The sequence below is a fragment of the Rhinolophus ferrumequinum genome, unplaced genomic scaffold, assembly GCF_004115265.2.
Source record: "Rhinolophus ferrumequinum isolate MPI-CBG mRhiFer1 unplaced genomic scaffold, mRhiFer1_v1.p scaffold_109_arrow_ctg1, whole genome shotgun sequence".
Classification (NCBI taxonomy): domain Eukaryota; kingdom Metazoa; phylum Chordata; class Mammalia; order Chiroptera; family Rhinolophidae; genus Rhinolophus; species Rhinolophus ferrumequinum.
In genome coordinates, this window is record NW_022680364.1 from 1,179,474 (window position 1) to 1,202,537 (window position 23,064).

General features: G+C 44.4%; 1 protein-coding gene across 3 annotated transcripts in view; it reads left to right on the top strand.

Annotated features, from left to right (window-relative positions):
• Nucleotides 1-23,064, top strand: part of WDR37 (WD repeat domain 37) — a 44,044-nt gene that overhangs the window by 1,149 nt on the left and 19,831 nt on the right. For all 3 annotated transcript variants that reach the window (XM_033102144.1, XM_033102143.1, XM_033102145.1), the window contains exons 2-7: nucleotides 13,251-13,428; nucleotides 17,401-17,497; nucleotides 19,943-20,038; nucleotides 20,343-20,407; nucleotides 20,807-20,942; nucleotides 21,991-22,062. In XM_033102144.1, coding sequence (XP_032958035.1) covers nucleotides 13,291-13,428; nucleotides 17,401-17,497; nucleotides 19,943-20,038; nucleotides 20,343-20,407; nucleotides 20,807-20,942; nucleotides 21,991-22,062 — 604 coding nt within the window. In that variant the 5' untranslated portion in view covers nucleotides 13,251-13,290. The remainder of the gene's footprint in view (nucleotides 1-13,250; nucleotides 13,429-17,400; nucleotides 17,498-19,942; nucleotides 20,039-20,342; nucleotides 20,408-20,806; nucleotides 20,943-21,990; nucleotides 22,063-23,064) is intronic.

Below are 23,064 nucleotides of genomic sequence, written 5' to 3' on the forward strand. Positions count from 1 at the left end.
GATGCTGGTTTGGAAGTTTCCGTGTTTAGGTTTAAACCGGCGCCCTTTAAGCCCAGTGCGTTGGTCTTGACGTTTGACGATAGAAGGGTCTCCGGAATTACCTACCTGTGAATAAACTATGACCCCAGGTCCTTCGTCCTCGCCCCTTCCTGAGCAGCCCTGCAGAGCAGCCCTGCACGCACCTTCGCTGTCCCTGGCATCTCCGGTCACATTTTGGGCTGCCAGGCCCTTGTGCAGTGTCTGGCCGAGGTGACCGTTACTCCTCATTTCTGTTAGTACTGTCCCCGGGGACAGGCGGATCATGAACAAGGGCCACATCCAGTGACAGCGGTGCGACCTTGAGCAAGGAACTTCCCGTTTCCATTCCGCGTTTGTTTCTGAGAAGGTTCTCTTGTAATACGTGTCCCGCATTCTGGCAAAATCCTCGCACAGGCCGTCTTTGCAAAGTGTGCCTGCTTCCTTCCTCCGGCATCCTCTTGCAGACCTCGTTCCTGAGTGGCATTGCGTTCCTGAGTGGTATTGTTCGGCTGTTCCCTGGCTTTGCATGTGCCTTGAGCTACCAGCCCTAATTTCTCTCCCCACTAGGTGATACTAAGAGCTCTCTGAATTGTCGTCTTGGTTTCTCCAAGGGCACGATTTTACATTCAATTTCATCGTAGATTTTGAGCTCATTCTCTGAACTATTCAAATCTTTAAAAAATCTTCGTTATTTTCCTTTTAGTGATGTCCCCAGGTCAGTGTCATTCACAGGATTGATGAGCATGTGTTCTGTGCCTTCAGCTAGATATCAATGACAAAACATTTTCAGCAGGTTAAGACTGACAAGAGCTTTCTGAGGTTGCCTCTCCGTTGATTCTGCCCAGCTGTTGAATTACTTTGGAGTTTCAGCCAGGAATTCACTAAGTGCTTTCACAACAAAGTGTTATTAAAAATTCACTGAGCATCTGTGGGGATTCAGTCAAATATATTTTTTAGTGCCCATGCAGATTATATTCTTTAGTCTTCTTTTTTTTAAATTTATATTTTTATTGGGGAATATTGGGGAACAGTGTGTTTCTCCAGGGCCCATCAGCTCCAAGTCTTTGTCCTTCAGTCTAGTTGTGGAGGGCGCAGCTCACCTCTGAGTCTAGTTGCAGTTTTCAATCTTCAGTTGCAGGGGGCGCAGCCCATCATCCCATGCAGGAATCGAACTGGCAACCTTGTTGTTGAGAGTTCCCGCTCTAACCGAATGAGCCATCCGGCCGCCCCCTTTAATCAGTCTTGTGCGTATGATTCACATTCATGAAATGAACTCATTAAACAAGTTTTTCTCTTGCTAAAAGAAAACTGTTTAAAAATCCTACTGGTATGAAATTCTGAGGGATGTTTTGTCTGTAGAGGGTGATGTGGCAGCATGTGCCAAGGGCAGGAGTTTTTATTAAATCTATTTATCTGAATGATAGGATAAGGAGGTTGGATTTTTGGAGGAGACTATACTTTATTGAAAGTAAATGTTTTTAAAACGCAGTAGGACTTTTTATTCATATAAAACTGTTTAATGTGATATAAACACTGGTTTATAGTGTTGGGTTAGTAAGGAAATTTTGAAGGAAAATAATTACCTTTTAGAATTTCAGGCTTTTATTGTAGTACTTAGGTGAAACAGTGCATAGCAGCGAAAGGGGCTGATTTTTAGAGTGAAGAATTTTCTTTCTCTTCATAGTTCTATGACCCGTTTACTAAAGTTTGCCTGTTGGATACTTGGAAACTACCTGACATGGATACGGGGAGCATCAGTGACTTTTTCTGATGCATTTGAGTCTCACAGCAACCCTCTGTAGGAACATCCCCTCAGGTGGCCTGCGGCCCTCCCCCCACCTCCGTGTGTCCCTTAGTTCTTTCTGTGTGCACTCCTGTCCCAGCCTAGATTCCACGCTACATCACTTAATAGTCCTTTTGCAGACACCTGCAGCTCCCTTGCCCCTCTTTTCATGATGTCAACCTGAAAAAACCCTGAACTCGTTATCAGATGTTTAATTAAGCCCTACACTAACTGACCCATGGTGTGAGGGGGACCAATAGATGCTCTAGTCATAGGGCCAAGGGCTGGTTCTCCATGAGTGGTCTGGTGGGAAAGGAAGTGATGCTGGCTCCAGTGACGCCTGCTGGGTTGAAGGTGTAGGACAGGAAAGGAGAGACGTAAGATATAAAACAGGTTTCAGGAAAAAAATTGTGACAGAGAGATTAGCAACAGAAAAAAAGTAGTTTAAGAGACGTTAGAGCTAGTGGAGCCCACAGACGTAATTTTGGAAGAATGCTTGAGGCCGAACTTGAATTAGCCAGGTGATCTTTGTGTTAACAATGCAGAGTATGGCAGAGGCGTTATGAACCCATCTTTGAGCTAGGACTTCACGCGTTTAGAAAGTTACAAAACAGTAAAACCACTCAGTACGAAAAACCTCCATTTGATGCCACGTTTGGGGGAACCAAAACCTCTTCCAGATTTATAATTTGTAATAATTTAGAATGTATACTTGGTTGGAAATCGATCAATGGGGAAAAATGACCAGTGTGTAGACTAGTTTGTGAAGTGATGAAGGCAAGCAAAACCCAGAAAACACTTGGGTGGTGGAAACGAAGGAGGGCCTAAAGGCTCAGTGAAAGCTAGAAGGTGGGGTTATAAAATTAGTTGTGAAGAAGGCTGCTGATTTCCTAGTGAAGGTGCAGTGGCTGGAAAGGCCAGACGTATGAGGTTAAGGGAGAACGTCAGCCGAGGTTAAATGAAGGTTGGTAGCAACGTGTACATACGGTGAGACCAACTTGTAGACCCATGGGGCTGCGCACTAGCTATCCAGTTCACACTTAGCAGAACGCTTCTGTTGCTGAAGTTCTTAAGACAGGAAAGAGAAGCCGGTTACAGTGTTAATTTGCTTGACTTAAGTGTCTAAATGATAGAGTCTCCTTATTTCTTCAAGGCCCATCAGGACAGCTTTCACACAGGGTTCTGATGTTTTCTTTCCTTTCTGAAACATACCTTATAAACTGCAAGGGAACTATGGTAAATTGCTCTTAACGATTTTGGCAGCTGAGATGCTTTATGAAGTTATTAATACGAGTAATCACTAAGAAAGAGAAGTATAGCCACCTTCCTCTATTTTCATGAAGAATATAATTTCTGCAGAAGATTCCATTAAGTCAGTTTGATTTCTTGGCTGTTTTATATAGAGCACAGTTTTAAAATGTTTTCATTAAAAAAATTTACTGAAATACTCTTCAGTGGGGGTCACATGAACTGTTTAACAATATAGATTTGTTAGTCAGATTTATCAAATTTAGTATCAGTAGAATCTTTGTTTTCTGCATAAAATTCTACCAATTACACATTCTGGCCTTGTGAGTTTTTATTTATGCTTTTATTTCAATCATCTCTAATTTCTATAGCCCAAAATTTTCAGATCTGAGTTTTATCAAAAGATTTGTCATTTTTCAGTCAAAAATAATGTTTCCATATGTCATTTAAGGGACTGTCAGTTTTGTTTCCTGTTTCACCAGTAATATTCATTATAAGCTTCTTTGTTCCTTCTTGAAAAGGAGTAGTAGGATAAGGCTTTGCACCTGGAGGCCTGATGTGGTCAGAATGCCCATTTTTATTTTAAATGTAGACTTCTGCCCGATTTATAAACACAGCCCAGCGCTCTTCATCTCCAGACCTGCACACCTCCTGCCTCCTTGTATTTTAGATACTTGGAGGCATTGCGAGCTCAATATGTTCACTGTTTAGTTCTTGATGTCTTCTCTGAATCTGCTGCCACCTGTCAGTGCCTGACTGCCGTTTCACCTACCATTTCCTCAGGAGTGAGGGTTCTCCTGGACACCACTCTCTTCCCTGCCTGCTCCCCTACCTCCAAATCTTTCCATCTGCCCTGCAGGCTTAGCTGTCTTCATTTATTGCCTAGACGACTTCAGTAACTGCCCCATTCCTGGTCACTGACTTCCCATGTATTTTTCACACAGCAGCCACACTGATTGTTAATGCAAATCTAGGGTCACTTGTGTGCTTTAAACGTTTAAACAGCTTCATATTTATTTTAGAATAAAACCCAAATATAAAAGAACAGAATGTAAGCCCATCTCCCACTTGTCTTGCACCATTCTCCCCATTTTCAACATGTTGTAGCCACATTGCCTGTTTCTAATGTCTCTGACAACAGCGTCATTCCCAGCTCAGGACTTTGGCACATGCTAGGAACCCCCCTCCGTTTTCCACATGGTTATCGCTTATTAAGTCTTCAGTCTCAATTTAAATGCCAGTTTCTCAAAATGACATTGCTAATTCTAGCTGATATCTGGTCTCCTTATAATATTGCGTCTCTCTTTCACAGTACTCATCATAATTTATGATTTCTGTGATAAGTTATGAGATTCTGTTTTTAATGCCTATCTTAAAACTCAGCTCTAAGCAACCTGAAGGTAGGGGCCAAGTCTATTTTGTCCACTAGTGTATTCCCAGTACCGAGCCCGTCCCCGAACCTGACATATCTCTGACGAATGCCTTGGTGAAATGAGTGCTTTGAAGATGACAAAACTAAGCCTTAGGAAGGTGTCTCCAGGTGACTTGACCAAGGTTACACAGCTAGTCAGGGGTGATGTGTTCACTCATTCACTTACACATTCATAAACCATGTGAGGATGTATTCATGTCAGGCCACATGGTAGGCCCTACAAATACAGAAGTGAACCCGCGTGGTGGTGATGGCACAGTGGGGGCAGATTCATGGAATGAGAAAACCACAACGAAGGTCTAAGTACAGACGTGGCAAGGACCATCAAGTGCTGTGACTAGTAGCGGTCAGGGGAAGCCAGCCTTTTCAAGGACGTAACATTTAAACTGAGGCTTTATGACAAAAAGAACCAGTCCTTTGGAGAGTGGGGGAGGGGACTCAAGTTTGTAGAACCATAGAAGTCATGTTCTTAACCACTGAGCTCTTCTATGGATTTCATTCTGAGCTGGGTGTTTAACTTAGTTGGATTATTTATATCCATTTTATTCCACTAAATATTTGAAGCGACAAATCCATATAGTTCCATTCACTGATACTTTTTAGGGAAGCTGAATATTACAGTGTATAGCCACATTTGCAAGTGAAATAAGGTGTGATGGATTCAAGACTGCCAGAAATCCTTTCTCATTCTCCCATCCAGAGGTTAAGTCTACCCTCAACTTGATTCTGGGTTGACCTTGTGACTGGCTTTGACAAATAGAACATCAAAAAAGTGAGGGCAATGAAAGGTTGAAAAAAACAACAATTTTAGTTTAAAAATACAATTATCTTATTCATATTTTAAGTGTCCTTTTTATAGATTTGAGAGTTAAATTTTGTGTACAAAATGCTACACAAAATAAATGATGATTTTAATAAATTAATGGATTTCAAAATTTTAACCCTAAACACAGAACTAGTCGGCCAATTTGAATGTTTTGTGTCTGTGTGGATATGTGTTTCTGTGTGTTTCACTTACTAGGTCACTGGTTTGTTGTAAAAGGACATAACTCAGGAACTTTCTCAGATGGGAGAGGTGCACAGGGCCAGGCATGGGGTCAGGCATGGGGCATCCACGCCCTCCAGTGCACCACTCTTCCTGGATCCCCCGTGTTCACCAACTTGGAAGTTCTTCACTGTGTATAAAGCAAGACTTCCTTGTTTCCATTTTAAAACAAGGCATACAATTTGAGACACAAGGCGATCTATGGCTTTGAACTTATGGGAAGATGAAGAAGGTGTACTTTTCCTATCCTCTTAATCACAGCTAAAAACACTGGACATTATGTGTCAAACAAATACAAGACTGAAAGGTGGAGAGGATAAAGTAGACTGACTGGGTTTGTCGGGACCTGAGAAATGGCACAGAGCTGAGTTCCATGGGTTTTCTTGTGCCTCCAGACTGGGCTTAGAGAAGCCAGTATCTAGCAACACCAAGAGGCTCAGACAAAAAGCCCCCAGAAAAGCCTGCTCTCTGGCCAAAAGACCAAGAGAGGGACAGCCCGCTAGACAGAACACTTAGAACACTGCAGCCCCCACCACCTTCACCTTTGCTGTCAAAGGTCAGATGGCGAATCTAGACTTTTATTCTCTCCAAACTCATCAGCGGGGACAGTGCTGATGGTATCAGAGAAGACCGGGTGGGGGATGGGGGTCTCGTTTCTGCTGGGAGATAGCAAAGCACACGTACCCCTCTTCCTGCTGAGGTGGCATCAGGGGAAACCTAGTGGAGAGAGCTGGGAATTTCACCGCTGCCCAGTGCTAGTGAGGCTGTAGGGTGCAGTAGCGAGGACCCATGGCCCAGCTAGGGTGGGATGAGTGGAGGCCAACTGACAGACTGAACTCACCCACCCAGGGTCAATGGAAGCTGAGTAGGGAGCCCTAACTTCCACCTCTACTTTCCACACCCACTCAGCAGAAACAAGGTAGCACTCTTCTTTGCCTGCTGGGGCAGTGTCATCAGAGGCCTGCTATAATAGAATACTGAAGTGACACCCCAAGTTTGGTAACAATACCCAAAATGTTGAGGCTTCAATTGATAATCATATCACATGAAGAACTAGGACAATATTGAGATGAGAAGACAACTGACAGCAACACAGAGGTGACACAGATGTTAGAATTATTTAATAAGGATTTTAAAGCCGCCATCAATTTAAGAATATTTTAATGAGCAATTACCACCATTTAAATAAAATCTCAAGGAGAGGGCCGGCCCGTTGGCTTGGGTGGTTAGAGCTCCATGCTCCTAACTCCGAAGGCTGCCGGTTCGATTCCCACATGGGCTCTCAACCACAGGGTTGCCGGTTCTACTTCTCGAGTCCCGCAAGGGATGGTGGGCAGCACCCCCTGCAACTAGCAACGGCAACTGGACCTGGAGCTGAGCTGCGCCTCCACAGCTAAGACTGACAGGACAACAACTTGACTTGGAAAAAAGTCCTGAAAGTGCACACTGTTCCCCTTCCCCAATAAAAAAATCTTTAAAAAAAAAAATCTCAGGGAGAAAATACAGGATATAAATAAAGAAGAAACATGGAAATTTAATAACTGAAAAATACAATAAATGAAATAAAAACCCCACTGGATGGTTTAACAGCAGAATGAGGGGGCAGAGGAAAGAATCAGTGAACTTGAAGATAGAACAACAGAAATCACCCAATCTGAATCACTCAATCTGAGTAACAGAAAACAGACTGGAAAAAAATAACCTCGGGCCTGTGGGACTTGAACAAAAGACCTATCACTCTTGTCATCAGAATCCCAGAAAGGAGAAAGACAGTAGGGCTGAAAGTGTATTTGAAGAAATACTGGCTGAATATTTCCTAAATTTGATAAGTCATGAGCCTACAGATTTAAGAAACAGTGAAACCCAGACAGGATAACCTGAAAGAGATCCAGTGCTAAGACACATCAGAGTTAAACTTCTGAAAACTAAAGACAGAAAGCAGTGAGAGAGAAATGTCACTTTATCTGTAGTAGAAAGACAATTTGAATGACAGTGGATTTCTCATCAGAAACCACAAAGGGCAGGAAGTGGCACATTTTGTAAATGCTGATAGAAATGAGCAGTCACCTCAGAATTCTATATAAAGTGATAGCATCACATGATTCGTACCTATCCTAAAATAATAGGTAGAGGAAGTTCTCTAAACAGAAAGGAAATGACAGGGATGTGGGAACACCAAGAAGGGACAACGAACAATGGAAAGAGCAAACATTGGTAAATTCAATATAAACTCAATAGACATCCCTTCTCTACATTATGTCTGAAGGTTGAAGCATAACTGATGTGGTTCTCTATGTATGTAGAGGAAATATTTAAGATGATTATGTTAGAAATGGAGGGCAGAGGGACATAGAGGAAGATAAGGCTTCTACACTTTACCATGAACTGGTAAAATGATAATCAGTAGACTGATAAGTTGTGAAAATACAAGATAATACCTAGAGCAACCACTAAAAAAGTTGCACAAAAGAGAGAGGAGACTCGAACTATACTATAGATAAATCTAAATGAAATTCTAAAAAAAGTTCAGGTAACGCACAAGAATTTAGAGAAAAGAAAATAAACTGAGAGAACAAGCAATGAATGATGCACCATGATTAAGTGGGGCTTATTCAATGGATAAACTGATAATGATTACATATATATTGCATGATATCAGTGTAACTGACCTGTTAACAGGCTAAAAAGAAAAAGTTGCATGTCATATTAAGTGATACAGAAAAAAGCATGACAGAATTCAACATTAATTTTTGAAACATTCAGAAGATGAACAATAGAGGGGACCTTTTTAAACTTGAGAAACAGTGTTTACAAAAAACATACAGCTACGATTTGGTGAAAGATAATATTTTTACTTTGAGATCAGAATAAAGCAAGGATCTTTGTTGTCACTATTGTAATTCAGTGTATTACTAGAATTTCTAGCCAGATCAATAAGATAAGGAAATGCTAAAGGCATAAAGGCATACAGATCAGAAAGGAAGACAAAACTTTTTATAGATGACGTAATAGCCTACATAGAAAATATCAAAGAATACACAAAAAAAATCTGCTAGAACAGTGCATTCAGTAGGACTGTAGGATACAAGCTTGATGTACAGTAATCAGTTGTGTTTTTATATACTATCAATTAGCATGTGCAAATGGAAATAAAAATATAATACTTAAAATTGCTCAAAAAATAAAAACTACAGACTTCAGTGTAATTTTGAGAAGACGTGGGACTTTTATGTAATGAAAAACTACAAAACTGAGGAAAGAAAGCAAAGATGATCTAAATACTGTGTTTCCCCGAAAATAAGACCTAGCCGGACAATCAGCTCTAATGTGTCTTTTGGAGCAAAAATTTTTATAAGTACAATAAGACCGGGTCTTAACGTTAATTTTTACTCCAAAAGATGCATTAGAGCTGATTGGCCGGCTAGGTCTTATTTTCGGGGAAACACGGTAAGCAGATATACAAGGTCTGACAATTAACTTCACGAACTTGTTACAACAATGTTGCTAACTTTTTTTTGATATCAGAGGGATTATTCATTATGAATTTGTACAAACTGGACAGTTAACCATGTTTACTATTTGGAAGTTCTGAAAAGGCAGCGTGATAAAGTTAGACGAAAATGACCTGAACTTTTCACCAACAATTCATGGCCCTTGCATCATGACAATTCACTATCTCACACAGCACTGTCTGTGAGGGAGTTTTTAGCCAGTAAACAGATAACTGTATTGGCTCATCCTCCCTACTCACCTGATCTGGCCCCCAATGACTTCTTTCTTTATCTGAAGATAAAGGAAATATTGAAGACATTTTGATGACATTCAGGACATCAAGGGTAATACCACGACAGCTCTGATGGCCATTCCAGAAAAGAGTTCCAAAATTGCTTTGAAGGGTGGACTAGGCACTGGTGTTGGTGCATAGTTTCCCAAGAGGGGTACTTTGAAGGTGACTGTAGTGATATTCATCAATGAGGTGTGTAGCACTTTTTCTAGGATGAGCTCGTGAACTTAATTGTCAGAGTTTGTACTGTGTTCATCGATAGGTAAGCTCAACATAGTAAAGATGCCAGTTCTCTCCAAGTTGATGAACGGATTGATCACAATTGCTATCAAAACCTCATCAAGATTTTTGTAAATGCGGAAATGCTTATTCTAAATTTATTTGAGAAGGCAAAGGAACTAGACTAGCCAAGACAACTTTGGAGTTGCTAACTGATTTCAAGAGAGCACAGTGATCAAGGCTGTGATACGGCAGAGGAATAGGTCACGTAGGTCAGTGGAGCAAATAGAGAACCAAGGAGGAGTTCCCTGTGAGTATAGTCAGCTGAGTTCTGACCAAGGTACCACACTTTCTCAGTTCACTGTGGGGTGGAGAGCCCTTAGCACAATGGGGCTGGAGTAATTGGACACCATCAGCAAGAAACTCCAAACACAAAAAAGCAAAACCCTTGATCTAAACTTCACAACTTATAAAAACCCAAAATAGCTTTACATAAATTTAGTTTAACCTATAAAAGTAAAATCTTAAGGAGACAGTTTTTGGGATTTAGGATTGATGTAAAGTTCTTAGACATGACTAATTAAAAGTATGATTTATAGAAGAAAAATAATTGATCAATGGGATTTTTATCAAGATTAGAAAGTTTTGGGGCCCGCCCAGTGGCTCAAGCGGTTGGAGCTCCGTGCTCCTAACTCTGAAGGCTGCCGGTTCGATTCCCACATGGGCCAGTGGGCTCTCAACCACAAGGTTGCCCGTTCAACTTCTCAAGTCCCGCAAGGGATGTTGGGCTCCGCCCCCTGCAACTAAGATTGAACACGGCACCTTGAGCTGAGCTGCCGCTGAGCTCCCGGATGGCTCAGTTGGTTGGAGCGCGTCCTCTTAACCACAAGGTTGCCGGTTTGACTCCCACAAGGGATGGTGGGCTGTGCCCCCTGCAAGTAGCAATGGCAACTGGACCTGGAGCTGAGCTGCACCCTCCACAATTAAGACTGAAAGGACAACAACTTGACTTGGAAAAAAGTCCTGGAAGTCCACGCTGTTCCTCAATAAAGTCCTGTTTCCCTTCCCCAATAAAAAAAAGATTAGAAAGTTTTGCTTTGTGAAAAACCACGTTAGGATGAAAAGACAAGTTAGAGGCTGGGAGCAGCTATTTGGGAGCATGCATCAGACAGGTAACTCACATAGAGAATATCTATGGAACAAGGACTATTTGGGCTTTTACTGCCAAGATCTGAGATTTCGGCAGTAAAAGCCCAAACAGTCCTTGTTAGAAAAATGGGTGGAGGACATGAAGAGGCATTTTACTGAAGAGGACCCAAGGAAGGCAAATAAGACATGAAAAGATGTCCAGTATCACTAGTCATGAGGGAAATGCAAATTAAGACAGGCTATCACACACCTATGAGAACAGCTACAATTAAAAATAGTGACAGTACCAAATGCTGGTGAGGATGCAGAGGACAGAATCTCTCATGCATTGCTGATGGGACTAGAAGAGCCACTTTGGAAAATAATTTGACGGTTTCTTAAACTCAACTCAAACATAGAATTACCTTATGACCCAGTAATTCTATCCCTGGGTGTGTATGCCAGAGAAATGAAAATATAAATGCACATAGAAATTTGCATTATGCATAATAACCTGAAAATGGAAACAACCAAGTGTCCATAAGCTGATGAATGATGAGTAAAATGTATATTTGGCAATAAGAAGGGATAAATTGCTGATATGTGCTGTGACATGGATACACCTTGAAAACACGCTAAGTGAAAAAAGCCAGTCACAGTAGAGCAGGCCATGTATTGTATGAATCTATTTATATGAAATGGCCAGAACGGGCCAGTGGAAACATAGACAAAGTATTTCGGTGGATGGCTAGAACTGGTTGTGGGGAGTGATTTATATGGTGTCTGAATTCCCTCTCAAAGGTTTCTAAAAACTAAAGGTGCGTTTGCCCTGTGCCCCAGCATCCTCACTCTTGGCATTCATCCCAAAGAGACGGAAAGGTAATGTGCACACGAAAACCTGTGTGTTAGTGTTCATAGTAGGTTTGCTTGTAATAGTAAAATCTGGAAAGAACCAAATCTTTTTGCAATAGCTGAATGAATTTCATACTGTGGAATACTACCCAGCAATCAAAAGGAAGAATTACTGATACGTGTAAAACTGGTCTGGATCTCAGGAGCTTTAAGCTCAAATCTCCAACGGTGTGTGCTCTGTGCTCGCGTTTATATAACATTCTCAAATGACAGCAAAAGTCGGGAGATGGATGGCTGTGGGGAAGAGCTCAAGAAAAGGTAGGACAGTTGCAGTCTTTCATAAAGAGTGAGGTGCAGGAGGGAAAGGATTAAAAGAGATACTGTCTGTAGTTGAAGAAGGAAGATAAATATATTAATACTACACGAACTAACAGACTTAACTGGGAGGAGGGATCAGCAAGAGCAAAAAGTATCCAAAATATGACTCTGCAGCCAAAACATGACTGCAGCTGAAGAAGGACAGTGTTGTGTGTCAAGTATGTCACTTACAATTGCATTTACTAACAGTGATGTAGTTATATTGCGAGGAGGGTTTGATAACAGCAGGAACGAGTGGGTGATGTCCCAGATGGACAAAGCCAAATTTGGTGCTGTCTCCTGGTGGCCCTGGGAACGTGGATGGTGCCAGTCGGGACGTAGTGTGAATATGAAATGCTGACACTTGAAGACAGAAGCATGCAAACTGAAGTACACCATTAGCATTTTTTTTTTTTTTTAAGATTTTATGGGGAAGGGGAACAGGACTTTATTGGGAACAGCGTGTACTTCTAGGACTTTTTCCCAAGTCAAGTTGTCCTTTCAATCTTAGTTGTGGAGGGTGCCGTTCAGCTTCAAGTTGTTGTCCTTTCAGTCTTAGTTGTGGAGGGCGCAGCTCAGCTCCAGGTCCAGTTGCCGTTACTAGTTGCAGGGAGCACAGCACACCATCCCTTATGGGAGTCGAACCATCAGCCTTGTGGTTGAGAGGACGCGCTCCAACCAACTGAGCCATCTGGGAGCTCAGCGGCAGCTCAGCTCAAGGTGCCGTGTTCAATCTTAGTTGCAGGGGGCGCTGCCCACCCTCCCTTGCGGGACTTGAGGAATTGAACTGGCAACCTTGTGGTTGAGAGCCCACTGGCCCATGTGGGAATCGAACCGGCAGCCTTCGAAGTTAGGAGCACGGAGCTCTAACCGCCTGAGCCACCAGGCCGACACCCCCCCCCCCAATTAGCATGTTTTGCATTGACTAGAATATTTTTTTAGACATACTGGGTTAAGTAATTCATTAAAAATAATTTTACCTGTTTCTACTTTTTTAATGTGTCCACTAGAAGGTTGACAGTTATGTGTGTGACTGGCATTATATTCCTCTAGAATCTAGTCTAGAACATCCAGTTAGAACTGGTTCCCCTGGGAGTAGGCTGAGCCTGGGGAAAGTTGGTTAAGGGAGAGTTCTATGTTTTAATCTCTTCTTTGCTATTTGATTTTTAAACCATGTTAATGAAGTTAGATAAAAAATGACCTCATCAACAAAGACTGTACCTTAAAACATGTTAATTTGTCACATTCTAAATTACATAGTAAATGTTAACCAGAGTAAGGAAGTTTGGAGTTAAAAGTAGTTGTTGTCTTGTCCACTGTTGTTCCTTCATTGCAGTTTGCTATAACCAGAAGTAAAGTACTTGTTTTTCCTGCTTTTGTCTAGCTTATTGCAGGAGTGACCAGGACTTCACCTCGTAGAAGTAATGCCCACAGAAAGCGGGAGTTGTTCAACTGCTCGCCAAGCAAAACAGAAACGCAAATCTCATAGCCTTTCTATACGAAGGACTAACAGCTCGGAACAGGAGAGGACGGGCCTGCCAAGAGACATGTTAGAAGGACAAGTAAGTTAGTGCTGAGCGTTTGTTATGTCCCAGAAATAGCTGAATGCACACAGGTCTCAGAAGTAGAGAAAAAGTGGGGGTTACCAAAAAACAAACCTCTCCCCCCGCCCCAGTAAACCAATAAACCTGTCAAACACAACAGGCTACACAGTGATAGGATTCAATTCCCAGGTTAATAATTTTGCAACATTTAAAAAACGTGGGTGTGACAGTTTAGATCAGACTTGACTGTACAGGTGAATTGACAGTACCGTTTTGGTTGTCTGGTAGTTTCAGGAAAAGAAGAGAACTGAGTAGCGTTTCAGTGATCTTTCTGTTCATGGAGGGTTTCTGCAATCAGGTCTTTCAGTAACTTGCTAGCTTTATCTTGTGTCTGCTGTAGTGAGTGTCATCTGTTTGTCATAGTGTATCTTTGTGATAATTTGATGTTCTCTTTGATTAGATGAGCTAATACTTTATTTTTTACTTACTTAGTTTTTAAAAGATTTTATTGGGGAAGGGGAACAGGACTTTATTGGGGAACAGTATGTACTTCCAGGATTTTTTCCAAGTGAAGTTGTTGTCCTTTCAATTGCAGTTGTGGAGAGTGCAGTTCAGCTCCAGGTCCAGTTACCGTTGTTAGTTGCAGGGGGCGCTGCCCACCATCCCTTGTGGGAGTCGAGGAGTTGAACCGGCAACCTTGTGGTTGAGAGCATGCGCTCCAACCATCCGGGAGCTCAGTGGCAGCTCAACTCAAGGTGTTCAATCTTAGTTGTGGAGCCCACCATCCCTGGCGGGATTCGAGGAGTTGAACTGGCAACCCTGTGGTTTGGTTGAGAGCCCACTGGCCCATGTGGGAATCGAACCAGCAGCCTTCGGTATTAGGAGCACGGAGCTCCAACCGCCTGAGCCATCGGGCCGGCCCCGAACTAATATTTTATTGATAAAGATGTTTTCTTGTATTTTTTCTAGTTCCTTTATTATGAAAATGTGTTAGCTTTTAAAAATTGTGAAACCCAATAAAAGTGTACTATAGTAAAATAAATTCTAGACATATCTAATAATGTTCCTATTAGTACATACAACAATATATGTATAAGTACGTACAGATTTGTGACTGTACCTTCACAATTAGAAAGAATTCATTTGCCCTAATGTTACAGGAAAATAGGCTGAAATCTGAGAAATTGGCTTATTGGAGTTTGGATCTTGTCAGAACTCTGCGCAGACTCACTACCGGGCCTCTAGGATGCAGCACGTGGGCAGCGGCAGTGTACACGCAGGACCCAGCATATTTGCTGGGGCCTAGTGAATATTCAGTTAGAACCCTGTTACTAACAGGGTTCTGTTGAATGTGTTGAATGAATGAAAAGAACGGATGTCTGGTTCTGCTTCCTAAAAGAAATGGTTCCATCTTAATACTGGAAATAAAACCGTAGACTTTTAAGGAGCCTCCAAAACGGCTTGGGTATTCTTAGTGTGTTGGTGAGCTCGGTGGCCGTAACAAAGCACACAGACTGGGGGGGACTTAAACAACAGACATTTATTCTCCCACAGTCCTGGAGGCGGGACGTCTAGGATCCGCTGGTTCCTGCTGAGGCCTCTCTCCCTGGCGTGCAGACAGCCGTCTTCCCTGTGTCCTCACGTGGTCGTCTTTCTGTCTGTATGTGTCCCTTTGTGTGTGTCCTCATTTCGGTAGGACATCAGTCCTATTGGATTAGGGCCCAGCCCAGCGACCCCATTTTACAGTATTCACTGTAGCTCCAAGTATAGTCACAGTCTGAGGTTCTGGGGGTCAGGCCTTTCACATAGGAGTTTGGGGAATACAAGTCAGCCCGTAGCACTTAGGAAAGTGAATGTTTGAACCAGAGCTGTGCAGCAGAACTTCTGTGATGGAATGTTCTAGGTCTGCACTGTCAAATATGGGTGCTACAAGCCACATGTGGCTCGTGTGACTGAGGAGTTTAAAAAATTTTATTGTTACATTTAAATAGATGTGGCTACTGGCTTCTGTGTACAGTGCAGGTGTAAACACCATTAACAGTCTAAGGTGTGTTTTTTTAATGGTTAGACTTACTTAATTTTTAGCAGTAACACCCCACCCCCTTTACTAGCATCTTCTAGCATGAACTCCCATAAGAGGTGTTCTCTTGGCCCTCTGAGTGCCCAGTGTCCATTGTGATGTAGCACAAGTGGGTGGTGGCATCTCAGGGTAGCCCTTTATGCACTCAGAATCCTGCGGGCGGCACGTGGGCCTCCCTCTCGGGCCCTCATCCACTTGTCTCCCGTGCTCCCTCCGCTGGGCCCGATGTCCTGGGTGGCTGGGTCAGCGGCTGCAGGACGATGGTGATGGCGTGGGGCACAAGCAGTTGGCTTGGTGGGTGTGGGCACAGGTGGTAAGCCACCAGTGGGTTTGAGCTGAACAAGTAGGCCATCCTGCTCTAGGTGAGGCTGCAGCCGTGGTCTCCTGTTGGGGAGCAGGAGCCAAAGTGAGCACGAGGGTGGACGAGCCATGGGGCTCGCCTCTTCCTCACACGTCGGAAGCAGTTAGGGAGCAGGGCTTAGCACAGGGGCGGGAGGCTGGCTGCCCACGCCGCTGAGTGCACAGGTGCACGTGCCAACGAGCTCAAATGTGTTTACGGAAGGAATCATGGTAGCTTTTGTGCCGAGAGTTTTCTCAAATAACAGCAAAGTTCAGCCCTGAGTTCTGGATCTGTGAAGTTGAGTGGCAGCAGGAGAGCTGTTGGGAGGTGAGGAGGGGCGTAGTGGTTTAGTTTAGTTTTCCTTGTTTCACGTTTTCATCAATGTTTTTGTCATATTTTTTTGCTATTTTTGAGGGCTGTTGGGAGAGGCTATATTCTACCAGATTCAGTTTGTAAACAAGTGACTTCACATAATATTTTTAGGTAGCCTGTAAAATTTACTTGAGGGTTCTATGATTACTTCAAAACATACCGCTAAAAAATGCTTACGTCATTAGAGATCGTTTTGCCTAAAATTTCTATCTTCTGAAGAAGTTAATCTGAGAATTCAATAAACGTTACATATGTTTTTATTTGCCACTCATTAAACATCAAAAAGTTTGTGGTGCATATAAATTTTCAAAGTCACTTAGAAAATTACACTGACAACAGGTGATACTGAAACATTATTTTAGAAATATTTGTTAAGAATTTTGTTTGAAAACCCTTTAAGTGCTGGGAGGGGTCACACAGGAAATACTGGGTAACCGTGTCCTCAGGATGAGAGTGGAACGTAGGCTGCATCGGTCTCCCTGTCATTGGCAGTGTCTGCAAAGTGAATGCCTGTGAACAGGGCGAGTGGGACACTGGCGCTCGTGTGACCACACCTAAAAATTCAGTGGAAGTTGCTACTTCTCACTGATGTCCCATGAGGTTACATGGGCCTGAAGGTGTGCAGGGCTTGTGCCGAGGTGCATGGGCACCGGGAGCGTGGCACACCTGGGAGCTTCCACAGTAATGTCTTCATTTAACTGATACATTGTTTCGCTCTCTTAGGTGAGATTTTTCATTTCCCCCCCATGACAATCTTTTAGTTATTAAGTTGAGTTACGGGGAATATACAGTGGACATGAGGACTCGAAGGCACATCTTCTATTAGGATGTAACTTAATCAAAATTAACTTACACCACACGATAGAACTTAAAGGCTATTGGAAATATAATCTTACTTATGAGAACTGCCTTCTGTACAGATTTGGAAGTTTTGAACAAGGTGGGCTTCCTTTCTTGTGAAAAGCAGTTATGTTGTTTTGAAGAAGAGCTTCCTCTTGAATGCTGTGGTATCCTGGGCACCGTTTGTACAATTTGATTTAGTTTCATCTACAGAAATTTGAAACTAAGTTCTTTAAGCGTTTGGTGTATTAGAAATAAAACATGTAAAAATACAAAAGAATTTAAGATAAAGTATATTGTTACTTGGTGTCAGAGTTTCTCATTCATTCATTTTTAACAAAATCTCCCTTTTTTACAGGACTCGAAGCTGCCTTCCTCAGTTCGCAGTACACTTCTGGAACTGTTTGGTCAAATAGAAAGAGAATTTGAAAACCTGTATATTGAAAACTTAGAATGTGAGTATCTACCAGCTCTGTATTTTTACAGCTTTTCCCTTGGAAATCTCTAAGAAGCAGATTTGTGGGTAGACATTCGCCACTCATCCATTTTCTCTTCTCCTATAATTAGCTTAGTGGCTTAGAATAGCACAGTTGACTACCTCACAGCTCTGCAGACAGCATCCAGTGCGGACAGAGGTGTGCCCTTCTGGAGGTGTGAGGGGGCTGCTGCTTGTCTGGGTTGTGGCGGATCCCATTGCCCCGTAGTGGGGACAGGGCCGGTCTTCCCTTGGCATTCCCAGTGTCTGCAGCCTGCCGCGCTTCTTGTCGCCAAGCCTTCTTCCCTCCTGCAAAGCTGACAGTGGCTGGGGAGTCCCCTCATACACCTCTGACCCGCTGTGGGGTCCTCTCATGCACCTCTGGCCTTCCATGGGGCCCGTTACGCACCTTTGGCTTTCTGTGGGGCCCCGTCGTGCACCTCTGGCCTTCCGTGGGGTCCCCTCATGCACCTCTGACCCTCCTGAGGACGTGTGGGAAGGATAGGCCACCTGGGTCCTACAGGGGGGTCCTCCCATTGAAAGTTCTTCACCCTAATCACAACTGCAGGGCCCCGTTGCCACGAGGTCACATGTTCACAGTTATCTTTGGAGCGGGCAGTATCCTGACCACACCTGCTGATCCAAATTGCAATTTTATGTAAAATAAATGCGTCTTATAACTTTTCCTACACAAAGTATACTGTATATAGAGAAAATATTAATTCATAGTTTTCTTTAAAATAATACCATATCTCGAGAATTTCCTAAAATGTGTGTATTATCTGACTTATTAAAGGTAAACCAATTTTTCTTCAGCTTGTCTTTAGTTTTTTTTTTAAATTTTATTTTTGAAGCAATGCCTTCATTTGCTTAAGGGATCAAGCAGCATGAACAGGAAAGATATCTGCGATTACCCCTGCCTGTCAGCCCATCCCACTTGCAAAGGAGAGCAGCTTCTGCATTTTTTGCTTTTAGTTTTTCTCATGATCATATTTAGAAAGTTAACCTACTTCTGTTCTTTGCTCTGTCAACTTTAGGCCACATGCATTCATACTTCACTGTGAAATGTTAGGAAATGAATGTGTGCTTTACCCTGCACTGCTCCATTTATTACCTTCCAGTTTTTATTATTTTACAGGGTTTGTGTTTGTAAAATTTTTAACCATAAGCAGGTCTTTCATGCTTATAAGTTGATTCCAAAAATTGAATGCTAATAAACAGCATTTGCATTATTAAAATATTTTCGCTTTAGAATTGAGTGGTGTAGTTGGGTCAGTAGTAAAGAGAATGTAATCCTGTGTCATTTAAACTTCATGACTAGAAAATTTAATGTTTTAATACTGGATTTTCCTTAAAAGTCCACCTTGAAAATTTACAGAGAGAGAAATTATTCCAACTTTTTATAAGATAAAATTTAGGTACCATGTACCGTATCTGATTTTAAAGGTTCTTTTAAGTGTCAGAGTTTTATGGACCCAAGTACTGTTGAGTCCCCGTTGTGATCTCAGGCCTGTGTTTTTATGAATTCATGCAGTTCGTTCAAGAGAAACCTCCAGTGTTGAGGTTCGGCGGCTCCTGCTGCCTGTGAGACTGTGTCCTGGTGGCCCGGACTGGGTCTGTTGGGAGCCCTTGTCCTTGCCACCCGCTCACTGACCACACTGTGCTCTCAGCCATAGCAGATCCTGCCCAGGCCTGGGAGGCGGCGTGGCAGGTGCGCAGCCCAGCGCTGGGTGCGTCTGCAGCCAGGCAGCGTCTGGCTGTGTGGCCACAGTAGCTCAGTGTGCTAGGATGGGGTCCCTTTCCCTGCCGTCTCCCCTCCGCCCTGTGGGGCGGTGCCAACGGGGTGCCAGCAGCTGGCCAGCGCGCAGCTGAGCCTGCTTCCTCTCGTCTGCTCATTGTGGCTTCAGAGCTCATGTCCTTCCTCGTCATTCTGCTCTGTCCCTATATGTCCCTACTCCGATTCCTTCTTCATACCTTTCCTGCGTTTTTAATCTTCCCTATGCATAATCCTCACGTAGCTCTCTGTGGTGCCACGCAGCAGTAGTTACGTTTTCTTATTTCACGTTTTTCCCTGGATTTCAGTATTCTCAGCTACACTGTAAGTATTCCGTTGAATTTTGGACAGTATCAGCATCATGTGTTTAAATATTTAAAGTACAAAGGGAATGGAGCGTCCTCACCTCGCAGAGCCCACGTGGTGCGAGCACCCATGGGTCATGTTGTCCCCTGCAGAAAGTGCTTTTTGTTTGTGGAACGATGTCTTGGGTTTTTGAGAACTCTGTGATCGTGTTTATTAAGCTGTTGTTCATGTGTTTATTTAGACAACAGCAATACGTAATATTTTTATGTGCTCAAGTTTTGGCACTGGTATGTTTAAACATGAAAAATACATATTTTACCTTTTTGAAAACATTTTTATTTCCAGTGCGTAGAGAAATCGAGACTCTTAACGAGCGTTTAGCAGCTGAAGGACAAGCGATCGATGGGGCGGAGCTGAGTAAGGGCCAGCTCAAAACCAAAGGTATGGGGTGCTTGTGAGGGGTGCCTGTGGATGGCATGTCGGGGGATGTGGGACTCAGTGCAGGTCCCGGTGTGCTTTCGCAGCCGCATGACTTGAACCCGTCATTCAGGTGCGGGCGTGAAAGGAAGAAGGCAGCGCCGCTAGTTCGGGTTCCCGTCCCAGCCCGGGGTCGTCGCCATGTCTGTGTGGACCGACCCCCCCTCCTGGGCTGCACTGCCTCCCCATGGGAAGTGGGCCACTGCATGTGTGTCTCCAGTCTGTCCCTGGTCCCTGGCTCCTGACTGTTGACTCTCTGTCTCGGCAGCCAGTCACAGTACCAGCCAGCTCTCCCAGAAGCTGAAGACCACGTACAAGGCCTCCACCAGCAAGGTATGTGAGACGCTGGCTCGTGGGCCACTGACGTGCTGCTGAAGGGGAGCACACGTGCCCTGGAAGTGCATGGCTTTCAGTGAGAGTGTGATAGGAAAAGATAAACTTGTGGTGTGTAGGAAAATTCAGTGGTTGGGTCTGTGGAGGAGCAGCCCATGAACAGGCCCTTCTGTGGTAGGGCAGGATCATGGAGGGGGGGAGTGGTGGCCCTGCCTTCATCCCTGCTTCTGGGACCCAGCTAAACGAGTCCCACTGTTTGCACCTGTGTCCATGTGTGCCTTTGATGTCCTAGTCAGTGATGTAGGCATTTTCGAGACATCCTTTTCCATTGTACCTTCTCTAAGTAAAGATACTCTCTCAGTAAACTGTCTACAGTACTCTTTCCTGTCACAATCTTAGCTTGTCTCCAGCTTCAAGACCACCACGTCGAGGGCCGTGTGCCAGCTCGTGAAGGAGTACATTGGCCACAGGGACGGCATCTGGGACGTCAGCGTGGCGAGGACACAGCCCGTGGTGCTGGGGACTGCGTCTGCTGGTGAGCAAAACGCTAGTCCCGCTACTCGTCGGGCGTGCCTGCCAGGCAGCTGCTGTGAATGAGTGACCCACGGGTGGCAGCAGACGTGCGGCTGAGCGTCACTCCGTCGGACGCTCTGTGGGTCTTCCACATGCTGGAGGGCCCCGGGGGAGGCAGCTGACCATGTTAGGGAGGCTGTAGGAGACAGCATAAGGTGGAGCGCTGTTTAAACGTTAGGTGGGGTTTTCATTGGCGTACAGTTTTTCCTACTCGTAAGCTGCAGCCGAGGGAAGTGCTGTGTGATCTCTGCAGGGTGGGCATTGTCCCAGGATTTAGGAGACCCCCGTCTTCTCACTAAAAAAAAGGCATTTTTGAAAACTGTCTAATGGGCATAACCTAACACCCCTTCAGATAGAAATTACTGGAATTACAAATGGTGCTTACTTGTTAAAAATGACTTTTCCAGCTGTGACAAGTTACTCACAAGATTCTGCCTTTTCCAGTGGAAATAGAGAATGTGAAAGTTAGAATGACGAAGAAAATTTTTTCTCTTGTTTAAAACTCTGTTCATACAAGAGCACCCCAGATTGTTTTTATGGAAAGTACAATTAAGAAAGAAGAATAAAAAGGTTTCTGATGTCTCAGAAATCTGATTTGGGTAATTGGCATTTTTCAGGTTGTCCTCTGTAGTCTACTTTTTATCTTTTTATTATGCCCATACGTGGAAAGGTCCAAAGGAATATTTATTACCTCAGATAATTTATGACTGGTTTTGATGCTATTTGCATGTGAGCGTTGCATGATCTTCTGCAAAGTTTTAATATTTCACCAACAAATGAAGCCAGGCGGTGACTGGCCTGTGTCTAGGTCTCCAGTGTAGCAGTTGCCCATTCTCCCGTCTCCTTGGAAACGAGTCTTTGATCAGGTGAGTTACAGAGAAGTGGAGTCAGTTGCAGGAGATAGTGGCGGTAATGAAGTGCCTCATTTTCAGGATATTTATCTTTTCTGTTAATAAAAGGACCGTATGACCAGTGACAGCTCAGTTCTTCTTGTCTGTCTCGATTTGCAGATCACACGGCGTTGCTGTGGAGCATCGAGACTGGGAGGTGCCTTGTCAAGTACGCAGGCCACGTGGGCTCAGGTGAGCGCCAGCACGTCCTCGGCTGTCCAGATGGGGGTGTGCTGGTCGGTTGGACCGCGCGCCTGCAGGTGTGGGCTCAGTTCGCTGAATGTCATGTTGGAGCTGTCTGTGTTTTACTTAGTGTTGCTTGGAAAAGCCCATGAGACAGTTTGGAAACTGAAGTGTGTGTATTACTCATCCAGAACTATGCGTTCACCTGGGGACTGGCTTTCTGGTCTCAGCCGCTGCGGGCTGCCCTCCGCTCCGGGCTCCTGCCTGCCGTCTGTGCCATGGTTGAAACAGCAGTTCTTTCCTGCCCCTTCAGTGCCCTGCGTGCCTCATGTTCTGACCAGTTCCAGCCACTCCACTCCCTCTGCTCTTCCACCGGGAGGCATCACCCCCATGTGCCTGTTAGGCGGCCCCGGCGCCCTCCCCTCACCAGCCACCGCCACCCCTGAACCCTGTGGACAGTCTCAGAGGTGGCGTCTGCCTTCTGCTTGTAGATTAGGAGTGGGCTCAAGGAAGTGAGCCCATCCCCTGCTGGGGTGAGGGCGGGAGGGCCAACCTGCAGTGAGTGCTTCGGCCTGCCCTGGGGCCCAGGATGCACACGTTCTCATTCTGTGTGGTGCATGTCTGCGGGGGGATGCTTCGGGGTTCAGCATGAGCAGACACGCACCCTGTGCTTCCGTCCAGCAGCAGCGCAGGCAGCCTCTGGCTGCTCCCCTCTGCAGCGTGGGCACTGCTGACGGGGGCAGTGACGAGTGAGGTGACAGCTGTGCTGCGCCCGTTGTCTCACCAGCTCCTCCCGCAGTACTAACAGGGAAGCAGCATCGCCTGTGTTTTCAGTTCCCTAGGAAAGTGTCATTCAAGGGGTGTAGTAATGGACTCTGTCTGAAACAGCTTGCTGGCGCCCGGCTAAGTCCCTTTCCTGCTGTGTCCTCCCTCCCGCCCCCCCCCCCCCCCCCGTGTCCTTTAGGTGTGGAGGTGATGGGAAGGATGGGAGTTTCTATGCGTGAAAAGAGG